The following is a 13,125-nucleotide window of genomic DNA, read 5'->3' as shown; positions in this document are numbered from 1 at the left end:
GCTGTCCCGGCTATCCCCTGCGTTGTTTTTCCAGTGCCAATGAACAGACACCGATGCTGTTCTGTTCCTCAGCAATGTAGTTTATTTTCTTTCAGAAAGAAAGGACAGAGCACAAATGGGAGATAAGGCACTTCGCAAGCGTTGTCCAACCAGCCTCTCCCAGCTCAGCTTAGTATTGACATGACTTGGCATAACAAAATGCAATGCAGAGGAAGGATTTTGGGGAAATAAACACTTTTATAAGCATAAAGGTTTACATATGTTATGCCATGAAAATAAGAAAATAAAAATATATGTGTGGGCATTATCTTCACTGCTACATGTGCACCTACTCACAGGGCTGCTGACAGCTTTGGCCGGGCCTGGGACAATAATCTCAAAGGGGGGCTCTCTCTGCATAAAATGTAATGGGCTCCCAGGGCCCCCTCAGCCCTGGACAACTGACTCCATTTGTCCCCCTCTCTTCCTGCTCACTATTAAAAATGGGCAAGGGAATTACCCCATGACTCTGTCCTATCAGTAGGGATAGTACAGTACACTACAGGCGGTGAAACAGCCAGCACCAAAGAGGCAGCAGCATCAGCATCAAACATCAGCATGAAAACACTACACTGCACAAATGCCAGCCTGCTGACATACCAAAACAATAGCCTGCTTGCCGAATAGCCTACTATATTAGGCTACTGCACAAATATAAGAACTGTAGATAGATTGATGAAGTCACTCACACTGCCATTAGTCACAGCACATGCTTTGAAACACGTCATACAGCAAAAGTGTGATTTCACACAAACGTGGCAAAACAGTATTAGCAGAGAGAGTAGAGAGAAAAAGAATCTCTGGTATTAGGCTACTACCTGATCAAGACCCAAGATGGAGATCCCTGAACGTTGTCTAGAAGCTTCTGTTCAGGTTTAGCCAATTGCTCCTTGGTTGTCAGGGATACTACTCACACTAGCCTACTCACTTTTTTCCTTATGTGACGAAAGAATTAATCTTATTTGTCAGCCATTCATTTTCCTAGAATGTAAAGATTTGAGCAATTGTTTTTTAGATGTAGAGTGAAAACCACGAATGACTTCGTCGTTCGTGAGATATATTTACTCGTTTAACTTATAAATGGAAATGCGCAGTGCCTTAGAAAACCGGCATCCCCAAAACCTTTCCATAGCTGTCAGTTAAAAAATGACTTTGGCCTTTCGATGCCGGGAGTAATTTCCATCTCTTTTTGCCGTATCTCCCATCAGGGCCTTCTGTGTTCTGCGGGTCACGGTCATGACTCTCTCATCTGGGCTGAGGGCGATCTAGCTAAAGGAGTCGTATGACGCACATGAGTGGTGCTGCGCGCGCGCCGACGCTGTCTCCGAGCTTCTTCGCGCCAAACTTTCTCAGATATAGTGTCCACGCAACAACAAACGCAGCAGATAGTGCGAGACAGTTGTGTGGGCGTTGGGAGAGATCAAAAATTGTTTTGGGCAGTCTGGTGGCAAAAATGTACGCATCAGGATAGATAACGTGCAGTCAGTGAAACTGACAGTCAGAAAACACATTAACCACCACCACCACCAAGAGAAACACTCGACTAAAAAGGTCCTTTCTGAGGGTTGCTTAGGAACCTTTTTTTCATAGAGCCACCATACCCTTGACGCCCAATGGGGTGAAATCAAAGACCACACAAAGGCCTACAGTGGACCTAACGAAAAAAGAAAATTACCATGCCATAGGCCTACGTTTATGAAAAATCCCACATTTGTTTTACAAGAGTGGAACAAATGTAATGCTGTGTATATATTATATTATATTATATTATATTATATTATATTATATTATATTATATTATAATACTATATTATATTAAATATTATTTCTTACACTGATGTAATAAAAGATGCTGTCGTATCAAGATGCATAAATAGCAGTGACGCACGAGCTGTTTTGGAGGCCTCGCGGCACCTGACGCCCGATTCAGCATCGTGTGTGTCTGTGTGTGTGTGTGTGTGTGTGTGTCCCTCCTCACACCTTTGCGACGTTCAGCCTCTATTGCGTTTGCTCAAGTGGAGGAGCTACGTTGAAACACACCCTTTTATGATTCAGCGTACAAACACTGCATCAATCTGCAGGTCTCAGTGGTGTGTGTGTGTGTGTGTGTGTGTGTGTGTGTGTGTGTGTGTGTGTGTGTGTGTGTGTGTGTGTGTGTGTGTGTGTGTGTGTGTGTGTGTGTGTGTGTGTGGGTGTGTGTGTGTGTGTGTGGAGGGGGGGGTATGAGAAGAAGTAGTATGGGGGGGGGGGGGGGGGGTTGGAGGAGGGCGAGTGTATTCGTGTAACGTATTGTTCCTATTGGCCAGGCGCGCGCAGAGCATCGATGACACCACAGACTCTACGGCAATAAAACGCGGGAGGTCTAACTTCCGTTCAGAGGACGAACACCTACAGACACGACAGGCTTTATATTCTCAAGGTCTTGAGAGAAGCTGTCTATTTTCCCTTCTCAGAGTCGTGCTAGGGAAGGGCATAAATACCATTCCATCAAGGTGAGCTCACATTCACGGACACGGGTATTGTTTTTTTATCCATTAAGGTTACTATCTAAAAGTTCGTTACTAGCTTGTAAAAGGTTTTGGATAATTCAAGTTCATTTGTAAAGGAGTGGATAATTCATCCTACCAAATTCTATCCAGTTTTCCGCTTTTTTTGTTGTGATGTTTCTAACATCGCCTGTGTTGTGTTTCTTGTGTTGTGCGACTTGTAAATTTGTTGGTTGTTTATTGTTGTCCCGGGATATCAGAAAGGCAGGGGTTGATAATTAAGCACAATTCCTTAAATTATACTGAAAATGTGTTGTGCGCCCTGGCCGAGTTTCCCTACCCTGTTTGGTGTTGTATGTTGTTGTTGGATATCAGAATGTATACGTTACCTGAATGTTTTTGTGTGTTGTTGTCCTAGGATATCAGAATGGAGTGGTATGCGCGCGTGCTGGTGTTGATCCTGAGCGCACCGACCCTGGCAGCAGCGGACTGCACCACGCGCTGCCTGAAATGCGCACAGCTGGAAACATCAGTGGATAGCCTGGTAAGAGCAGTGCGGAGACTTGTTTGTGTGTCTGTCTGAGCATGGCTGTGTTTTTACGCATCCGAAAGTCCGTTCAGTGGAATTAAGCCACGCGCGTAATTCAGGACCACGGACAGCGCCGCGCTGTGTTGTGCAGAACCACACTAGTTATTTTGCACTTTGAAAATTGAAGGGTCCAAATTGTATAGCATGTAATAGCTGCAGATTGTGGTATTATCATATCATAGATCAAATGGAGAACTGGAAGTTTTAAGTGCCATTCCCGTACGGTTCGAAAACTATCCATACGTGTTTAGTGAATTGTTGAATAGGCTGACATTTCTTTCTTTTTTCACAAATCTTTTCCTCTGTTTTCAGACCTGCACATTAGAGTGTGAAGGGGCCCTCTCCAGTTCCTGGGAATTAAGCAAATGTGACCGAATACTCAACCCGCAGTCGATGGACTTAACTGCGGATGACGATGCGCTCAGCGCGCCCAACACCGAGGAAAGCCAAGACTCTCTCCCCAACCTGGTCAAGAGATACGGGGGCTTCATTAAAAGGATTGACAAAAACAAACTTTTCAAATCCCCCTGGTATGAGAATGCCATTCTGAAAGGAGTTATAGGAAAGAAACTCGAGCAACCCCTTGGCAAATTTGGTGAGCGCGCGGCTCCTGAGTTTTCCGAGGACACGGAAGGCGAGGACGTGGCAACAGAGCGCGAAACGGGAATATATGACGAGGCAGCATCAAACCTCGTCAAACGGTACGGAGGATTCTTGAGAAAATTCCCAAAGCGAAGCGAGCCATCACTATCGTCGTCGGAAGAGGAAAGCGCGGGCCAGGAGCTGCAGAAACGGTACGGAGGATTCATGCGCAGGGTCCGACCCAAGCTCCGGTGGGACAACCAGAAGAGATACGGGGGGTTCTTACGGCGCCACTTTAAGATCTCAGTCAGGTCAGAGGACCCTGCATATGAGGATGACGCAAGTCTTTAGGTCAGGGCGTAGTAGACCTAATGTATTCAATCACAGCCGCCTTTCACTTCAAACTTCTATCCCAGATGCGTGAGAATGTTGCCCATAATGCGTCACTGTGGTGTCTGTGCTGCTGAGCCTGGTGTGGTGTTGGTGTCACAGCGGGTTATGATCCAAGTCATGATTTAGGAGGGGAAACATACGGACTCGTCTGGCTCATCGGTCAAGTCACAAAGTTTGATGGACCTTCAGGTCGAGAAGCATTTGTTGTTTTGCGTAAAAAAAGCCATCTTCTGTAAGTCATGTACTGAATCCCAATATGCTTGTTTAATTACTCTCTATACCGACTCTCCATAATAAAGGCAAGTGCCTCGTTTGCCCCAGCTGCAAGGAAATGCTGTTTGTATTGATTCACAAATGAAACTGGACGAATACATCTAAACTCCATGATCAGAGTAAGCTCATAACATTGTGTCTGGCTGGACTGTGAGTGTAAAAGATGTATATATTTCGTTAATAATAAACTCAATTTCATGTATATTAAATTTAGTTTTCTGGAGAAAACAATCTACCATTCTTCAAAGGGCTGACAGTGGTTGGTTGGTTGGTTGATGCAGAGTTTCCCGAGAACGGTGGTCCTTTTTGTCGTTCTGGGGCATTTTTCGCTATAGTGTGTATTAGTGTGTGGAGCCCAAGCTGTAACAATAAGCAATTGAAGAGCAGAAAGGGTCCAATGTCGATGGGCCATACTCCGAGCATCCACTGTGAGGAGCGAACCCGGGGCGAAATAGAGAAAAGTTCGAGCCGAACCAGAGGGGAAATGCGGGGAAACAGCTCCCCCGTGTGGATGCGCTCATCATTTTCAATCAAGGCAAAACGTAAATGTGAAAGCTGGTTGAAGCCTTCGAGATATTGAAGGAGGCAGTAAGAGCATTCAGTTGGCCATGAGGATAAGGCGAAAAGATCTTAACATAAGATCAAAGATCTAAAGGACATATTAAGGACATATTTGGAATGGGTTTAAAACTAGACTTCTAAATTGCACAGTACCAAAACGATGTGAACTGTTTCTAAATTGCTCTCACTTATAAAAGCAGAGGACAATTATCCCTTATTAACCTTGCATTAGGCCTACCATTTCCAATGAATCCAGCAGTGCACCGATTTAATACACCTAGCTGTTGTTTCATTGGTTCTTGAAGTTGCTGTGCGCTTAGCCCTTCATTCGCCTCTCATAACAGAATACATTTTAGGCTTATTATTAGTGACTATTGTGATGAGCTGTTGGTTATGGTAATGCATTTGGACATTTGTACACAGCCACCAGCCAATTACGGTATTTCAATCTCCGCTGGGGACAAGGACTTGAGAGGGATTAATGCAACTCCACCGCTGTTCCTTGAAATTGACAACAAACCGCTCCCTCTTTCCTTTCCTTTCTTTTAATTTTTTTAAAAACCCTCTATATTATTGATAAAACATAAAAGGGGCTGATAGATTTCAGGCCAAAATAATAAAGTGATGAGCGACTTCTTACTTGTCAATAGCTGTTTAAAGGACATATGTTTGATGTTATATTCCCTCCACTGGTACCACTCTAACAGGGAATAAGAGACCTCCCCTGGCCAGTTTGATGATCTCTGACTGCCTGGCTCTCCGTGGGGGAGGTCTATGGTTTTATGTGTCCGTAAAGCATGGAGGTACCTCTTCGATATCTAAATCCACAGCAAACAGCATCCGTTTGTCATTGTGATTGTACAATATATCTATCAAGCTAAATGTAGTCTGCACTTAGCTCATCTCGATTCACCAGCGGGCAGAGAAGACAAAAGCCCACTGGGAGCAGTGTGAGGGAATGGTGCCTTGCTCAAGGTGTGTGTGGGTGAGAGAGTATGTGGCTGTGTGATGGGGTGCTAGCATGCTCTGGATACCTGCGTGTGTGTGTGTGTGTGTGTGTGTGTGTGTGTGTGTGTGTGTGTGTGTGTGTGTGTGTGTGTGTGTGTGTGTGTGTGTGTGTGTGTGTGTGTGTGTGTGTGTAACCATGCTCTGGCTACCTCAGGGAGCTGTTGGAGTCAATCCTGAGCTCCTTCAGTCAAACGTCCACCACCCTTACCACCTGCCCAACAACAATGTCCCAGAGCACTCCAACTACTAGCAAGTGAACAATATGGGAGAGACAGAATTGACAACACATTATTCAGGGTTAATAACATTGTTTACTGTGTTTTCTGTAGCCATTCAGTCACAATAGTCTCTGCAGGCTGCCTATGGATGTCAGCCTAAAGCACTGGGGAACTCCTGAGATTTCACACACTGTTGCTCATCCACTCTCCGCATTGAACACGTATACAAAATATACTTGTAGCTTCCGACACACATACCGTACAAAACAAACCTACTTCCTTTCGACGCATAGCACACATACAAAATAGATATGTTTCCTGCCAACGCAAAGCAAACATACAAAGTATATATATCGCCTTCCTGCCTGCACACAGCAAACCTACAAAATATACCGTCTTCTTGGCAACGCATAGCAAACATACAAAATATACCTGCTTCATCTCGCCGCATAGAACACATACAAAATATATCAGCTTAATGTCAATGCTTAGCACACATACAAAAAATTATTCAAGCCTCCAAACTTGTCATACCAAACATTACAAAATATACCAGCTTCCACTTAACTCTCATCAGACATTACAAAAAAAATATTATCTTCCAGTCTGCTTACAACACAAGTCATCAAATATCAGCTGTGCAAGAATATATATTGGTACACTTCATAGCAAAATAGGCTCCATTCAACACCTAAATAAGTATTCATCTATTTTAGTAAAATGTACTTATTATAATTTGCATTGTCATTCATAAACAAAATACTTTTGCTGGGAGTATAGTTTTGTGCATTTCTAAAGTTAGTTAGGAGTTTCTTTTTTGTAATAAACAGTGCAGAATACTAAAGCGGTGCACGCCCGCAAAGCATGCATGCACACGCGCACATGCGTGCACGCATGCGCACACACACACACACACACACACACACACACACACACACACACACACACACACACACACACACACACACACTATATTACAGTGGTGTCAGTGGGAGGCAGGACCTTATATGCGTTGTGTGCTCAGACTCAGGGAGCACTCAGGAGCCAGTGGAGAGAGATCTCTCTCTCTCTCTCTCTCTCTCTCTCTCTCTCTCTCTCTCTCTCTCTCTCTCTCTCTCTCTCTCTCTCACACACACACACACACATACTGAGTAAACAAGGGACACTCAGAGACAGTGAAAGAGAGGAGGAACACAAACACACACACGCATACTGCACACACACTGTGTGTACACACACACACACACACACACACACACACACACACTGTGTGTGTGCATAAAGGACACTGAGAAGAGAGAGGAGGAACAGAATAAAAGTCAGCAACCAAGAGGAGGATAAGAGAAGGGAAAGGATGACTGAGGAGGTGAGAGAGGTGAAGGGGTGCAAATGAATGTAACAGACAGCGCAGCCGAGGTATGAGGGGAGACAGTTTGGGTGCTGGAGGGATAGACATGGAGGATCATAAAGGACAGGTGAAGGGGTGTGAATGAACCTAACAGGTAGCGCAGCTGAGGAACGGAAGAGATGCAGCTGGGCACTGTGTGGATGGAAGGATAGAAAGCGGTGATGAGGGAGGAGTGGAGGGGTGGACACAGAAGGAGGAGGTATGAAAGGATACAGATGGTTACCACGGGAATGGAGGTATGGGGTAAAGGTGTGTAAAAAAAAAGGACAACGATCACCTGGTTGCATTGGACAGGTGAAACAAGGTCATTAGATTAGACGGGTCATTTGGAATATGTGGCACTAGTCTGTAACAACTGAATCCATTCTCCCCGTCACCGTGGAGGAGTGGAGACAGGTGGAGCTGCAGTACGTCGTGAAGGGCCACAGCTGGCTGGGAGGACGGAGGGTGTGAGGTGGATAATTAAAGAGAAGGGGTGGATTAAGAAAAACGCTGCACGAGGTGAAAGTGGATTATAATGGCGAAGGCCAAAAGGTGGAGGTCCAGAGATAGGTAAGGGAGCCAGGGGTGAGAGGGTACAGCTGAGCACTGAAGGGGTGTATATGGATATTAAAGCAGAGGTTAGGGGCCACCGCTACACATGAGATGGATACTGTAGGGCAGTGTTTCTCAAAGTGGGGCGGAAGCCCCCCTAGGGGGGCGCGGAGGTATTGGAGGGGGGGCGTGTGAAGTCAGAAGGTTTTTCTTCTTTAATACTTTTCTGCTTTGCCATTAAGTCAACACATTCACTTTACAATCACAATATATTCATTAATGTATTCACTAATATACGTGTATACGTATACGTGCCATATACGTGTATATTAGCCTCTAATAAACTTTACGAAGGCCTATTTATTTGTATTTTCGTAACCATTTTGCTCGAGGGGGGCGCAGACAGACACCCTTCCTCTGAAGGGGGGAATGGCACGAAAAGTTTGAGAAACACTGCTGTAGGGGATATCAGGCGTGAACAAGTGGAGTCATACTGCAATGACCAACACTGAATCAGGGCTCCAGAGTGACGAAATGGCTGCTGTATCGGGGGTGAGTGGGGTTTTATAAACACTATCAGGGGTGAAAGGTCAAGAGATGGATGCCACCACAGACCCCTCTGAGGGCCTCCCTGCATCGCCAAGACACGGCCGTAGCTATAGCAACAGTCATAACACAACACTGGCGGTCGGTGGGTGAGTGAGTGGGGCAGGTGGGGCAGGTGTGGCGGTGCGGTGTGTATTGGCGTTTTCCCATGATGCTTCAGTCCGACCCCGCTTCTCCCGTAGCCGCCGCCTCCTCTTTAACCTCCTGCCCTCTGACCTCGGTCTCCCCTGACTCCTCCTCCTCCTGCTCCTCCTGCGAGCCCAGCGTCTCCACGGCGACAGACAGGCAGCTCTGGGCGTTGGGGGCCGGCTGCGTTGCCACGGCAGCAGACTCCAGATCCACGGTGGCGGTCACCGTCTCCACGGTAGGGAGGGTAGTGGGGGTGGTGATGATGGTGATGGTGGAGGAGGTAGTGGTGGTGGTGGGGGGGTTGCTGGGAGGGGTGGGGGTGGGGGCAGGGGCTAGGGGGGCTGTGGCGATGGTGATGGTGGAGGTGCTTGGAGATCCGTTCACTGCAACAAGAAACACACACATTCACATTGATTAGAGTCAGCAATATGCATATCGTGTGGTCTGTGTGTGTGTGTGTATTACCCTCTGTACTGCCTTTGAGTGGAGTAGCCAGTGGGATGGGGCGTTGGTGTGTGTGTGTGTGTGTGTGTGTTAACTTCTGTGCTGGTTAGGAGTGGGGTGTCCAGTGTAATGGGGGCAGTTGTATGTATTTGTGTGTGTGTGTGTGTGTGTGTGTGTGTGTGTGTGTGTGTGTGTGTGTGTGTGTGTGTGTGTGTGTGTGTGTGTGTGTGTGTGTGTGTGTGTGTGTGTGTGTGTGTGTGTGTGTTACCCTCTGTGCTGGTTGGGAGTGGGGTGGCCAGTGTGATGGGGGCGTTGGTAGGTGTGGACAGCTGGGGCAGCGTGAGGAACTGAACTGGACTCAGCAGCTTCAGGATGGTGGCGCCACCTGCAGGGCATTAGAGGCAAGTGTCAAGGCAGAAAAGCCGCACTCTCCGGTGTGATTCTTGTATTTTGGCTTAGTGGGTTAGCATGACTGACAGACGTTTTGGCCTGAGCCTTCTTCAGCGTCTTACAGAGGATGCAGGCAGGATGTTTTTTAAAAGGACCAGTCATGACATAAACTAATTGACGTCAGCTAATAATCAAGACATAGATTAAAAAACGTAATCGGCCATTTGATTAACTAAGTTAAAGAATGATCATCATGGAAATAATTCAATAAACAATTTACAATAAACAATTGTAAAGCACGGCTAATATGAAATGAACACACAAAGTAGAACTGAAGGAATATATCAATCAATCAATCTATCAATCAATATATAACATGCTCAGCGACCGCACCTCTGCCCTCTGGTGGACAGAAACACACATGCACCACGAACATACAAACAAGCCAATGCACACAAAACTCGGGCGATCACATAACCTCCTTGGCGGAGGTTATTAAGGAATAAAATGTCATTAATGAAATACTAATTTATTACACATGTATTACCAGAAGATGAAGAGGGGTCAGAGCTGAGTAGGGTCAACCCCGTCCCATCCCCAAACCCCTCCCCCGGTGAGGTCAGCAGCGTGTAGCCGCCGCCCCCAAGCAGAGGGGCGGACCCAGACAGCATTCTGCCCAAAGGCAGACCAGTGAGCTGGGTGAGGGGGAGGGTCACGGTCGAGGAGGAGCTTGCTGGTTGGACGAGACCGGTGGGCACGGCTGCTGATTGGGTGAGGGTGAAGGTAGAGGCTCCTGATTGGATGAAGGAGGTGGGGAGGGTGATGGAGGCCGGGCCGGAGACGGCGCGGGTGAGGCGTGGGCGCTTGGTGGGGGTGTGAGAGTGTGTGGTTGGGGTTTGTGTGGGCGTGCTGACGGGCGTGAGGGTCATCAGGACGCTATTGAGGGTCTGGGAGCGACTCTTTAGCTCTCGCGCTCGCTTACGATGCTCATCACACTGCTGCTCCAGAGCTGTAGACACATACGTACGCGCACACACACACACACACACCCACACGTGCATACATACACATGAATGCAAGCACACACACACACACACACAAGCACACACACACACACACACGCGCACACACACAAACACGCACACACAGACACACAAATAATGATAAAGTCGCCATGAGCTTATGCATGGATCCATAGACAATAAAGATCAGTCTATCAATCAATCAACAAGTATTAACCTACATTTCCTGTCTATGCGTATTATCATAATAAATTGCCATTCAATGTACGATACGTATTCAGTGTAATATGTTAGTGTGCCTCTACCCACTGTACTTATTCTCTGTAACGGTGTGTATGTGTGTGTGTGTGTCTGTACACACTAGACAGTGTATTGTTCCCTTCAGCAGTCACTGTGTGTGTGTGTGTGTGTGTGTGTGTGTGTGTGTGTGTGTGTGTGTGTGTGTGTGTGTGTGTGTGTGTGTGTGTGTGTGTGTGTGTGTGTGTGGTGTGCTTACCCACAAGGCTGCGTGTGTACTGTTCTCTGCATCGGTCCATTTGGCTCTTGTGGCCGGCTAGAACCTTCTTGACCAGGTCCAACATACCGAAGCTCTGTACCACATTATTCAACAGGGCCGCATCTACAGACACACACACACACACACACACACACACACACACACACACACACACACACACACACACACACACACACACACACACACACACACACACACACTCCCATAAACGGCCATTGTAAAGTCAATTGAGACCAAATCTATAGTAGCAAATTCACAGAGACAGCAGCAAACAACAAAACATTGCAGACAACCCAGAAAAGAGGCTTAATGTTGAAAATACTGCAGTTGCCCTTTAACTAATTGTCCTAAACATGCTTAAATAACATCATACAAAGATGCCTCACAGCAGTAAGTTATATCCAGTTTAAGGATATACGTATGATTAAAACTTTCACTAAAAATAAATCTGTGAAAAGCAAAAGTCTCACCTTTTCCCAAAGAATTATAAACAATATTTTGAAATGAATAGACTTTGGATTTAACCAAAATGTGGGCTTTAACCGGGGAAAGGGAGAAAATGTTTAAGAAACTCTGCTGTAAGCTAAATGCAGTGCTGGAGCGCCATCTATGGGGTGTATATAGAGTAGCCCTCAGTGCTCACCAGGAACCAGCAGAGGGGGTTGTTGCAGCCTTTCCTGCAGCCCAGCCAGCGCTTCCTGCATCTCCTTCTGCAACTCTGACATCACTTCCTCCAGAAGACCCGCCTCCTTCAGGTTGCGCCAGAAGTTCATGGTGTCCTCTGTGGAACACACAACACACACACAAGCATGCATGTATACGAACACACACTCAGCATAAATCTCAGTGACATGTAGTGTATTGATTGAAACACCTGCACTTACTGTGTTCGACAGAAGAACCAGGTACAGGCACACATCTACACACAAGCAACATGCACACATATATAAAGCCTATACAACTGTATATCTACACATACACATATATGCATACTTTGTAAATGCACACAAAGACTTACATACAAACAGGCACAGCACACACACATACACGCACATTCGCGCACACACACAGACTCACCCCCGATGGCTGTAACCCACTCTGTGGTGTCGTCGCAGGCCTCTGAGAGCAGTGTGCTTGGGGATCCATTTACTGCAATGGGCAACACACACAATCCTATTCATTAGAGTCCTGTGTAAGTGTGTGTGTGTGTGTGTGTGTGTGTGTGTGTGTGTGTGTGTGTGTGTGTGTGTGTGTGTGTGTGTGTGTGTGTGTGTGTGTGTGTGTGTGTGTGTGTGTGTGTGTGTGTGTGTGTGTGTGTGTGTGTGTGTGTGTGTGTGCGCACGAGTGTGCTGCACTGTTCCCTTTCGAGTGCCAATGGGGGCTGCCCCCTTGCACGGGCGAGGCATGAATGCAATTTCGTTGTGTGCAGTGTTCACTTGTGTGCTGTGTCATGGGTAAGCGGTGAGGGCGTCAGACTTGTATCCCAAAAGTTGCCGGTTTGACTTCCGACTCGCCAGGTTAGTGGGGGGAGTAATTAAACAGTGCTCTCCTCCATGACTGAGGTACCCTGAGCATGGTATCGTCCCGCCGCGCTGATCCCTTGGGGCGCCATTGGGGGCTGCCCCCTTGCACGGGTGAGGAATAAATGCAATTTTGTTGTGTGCAATGTGTGCAACTTGTGTGCTGCGTCACAATGACAATGGGAGCTGGAGTTTCCCAGTTGGGCCTTCACTTCACAATAACAATGCATTTGTGTGCGTATGTGTCGTGGTAACATCTGAGCTGTGTGTGTGTGTGTGGTCATACCCTCTGAGCTGGGTGTCTGTGGTGTGAGTTCTAAGGACGTCTGGCTGCTGAGGGACCCTCGCCCCCCCATCAGGTCGATTTTGGTACTGCGGCAGGTGTTGGAGCACAGCTTAGAGTGCT

The 13,125-nt window shown here is 46.8% G+C and overlaps 2 protein-coding genes across 2 annotated transcripts in view; one reads left to right on the top strand and one right to left on the bottom strand.

Moving 5' to 3' along the window:
- The first annotated feature begins 2,444 nt into the window (after nt 1–2,444).
- On the top strand, nt 2,445–4,471 carry pdyn (prodynorphin). The gene is made up of 3 exons (XM_063209620.1): nt 2,445–2,531; nt 2,944–3,069; nt 3,427–4,471. The coding sequence occupies exons 2-3, from the start codon at nt 2,953–2,955 to the stop codon at nt 4,045–4,047; spliced, it is 738 nt and encodes a 245-aa protein (XP_063065690.1). The 5' UTR covers nt 2,445–2,531; nt 2,944–2,952; the 3' UTR covers nt 4,048–4,471.
- A 1,743-nt stretch (nt 4,472–6,214) lies between these two features.
- LOC134456768 (glucocorticoid modulatory element-binding protein 2-like) overlaps nt 6,215–13,125 on the bottom strand; it is a 15,426-nt gene continuing 8,515 nt past the window's right edge. The window contains exons 6-12 of the mRNA XM_063208294.1: nt 13,006–13,125; nt 12,277–12,348; nt 11,843–11,980; nt 11,179–11,301; nt 10,208–10,669; nt 9,539–9,655; nt 6,215–9,209 (exon numbers count right to left, since the gene is read on the bottom strand). The exon at nt 13,006–13,125 is cut by the window's right edge and continues 35 nt beyond it. Of these exons, the coding sequence (XP_063064364.1) occupies nt 8,854–9,209; nt 9,539–9,655; nt 10,208–10,669; nt 11,179–11,301; nt 11,843–11,980; nt 12,277–12,348; nt 13,006–13,125 (1,388 nt within the window). The 3' untranslated portion in view covers nt 6,215–8,853. The remainder of the gene's footprint in view (nt 9,210–9,538; nt 9,656–10,207; nt 10,670–11,178; nt 11,302–11,842; nt 11,981–12,276; nt 12,349–13,005) is intronic.

Source organism: Engraulis encrasicolus, chromosome 10 (assembly GCF_034702125.1).
Source record: "Engraulis encrasicolus isolate BLACKSEA-1 chromosome 10, IST_EnEncr_1.0, whole genome shotgun sequence".
In the NCBI taxonomy this organism is placed as follows: domain Eukaryota; kingdom Metazoa; phylum Chordata; class Actinopteri; order Clupeiformes; family Engraulidae; genus Engraulis; species Engraulis encrasicolus.
Note: the sequence above shows the minus strand (reverse complement) of the source record. Positions and strands in the feature narration are given on the sequence as shown.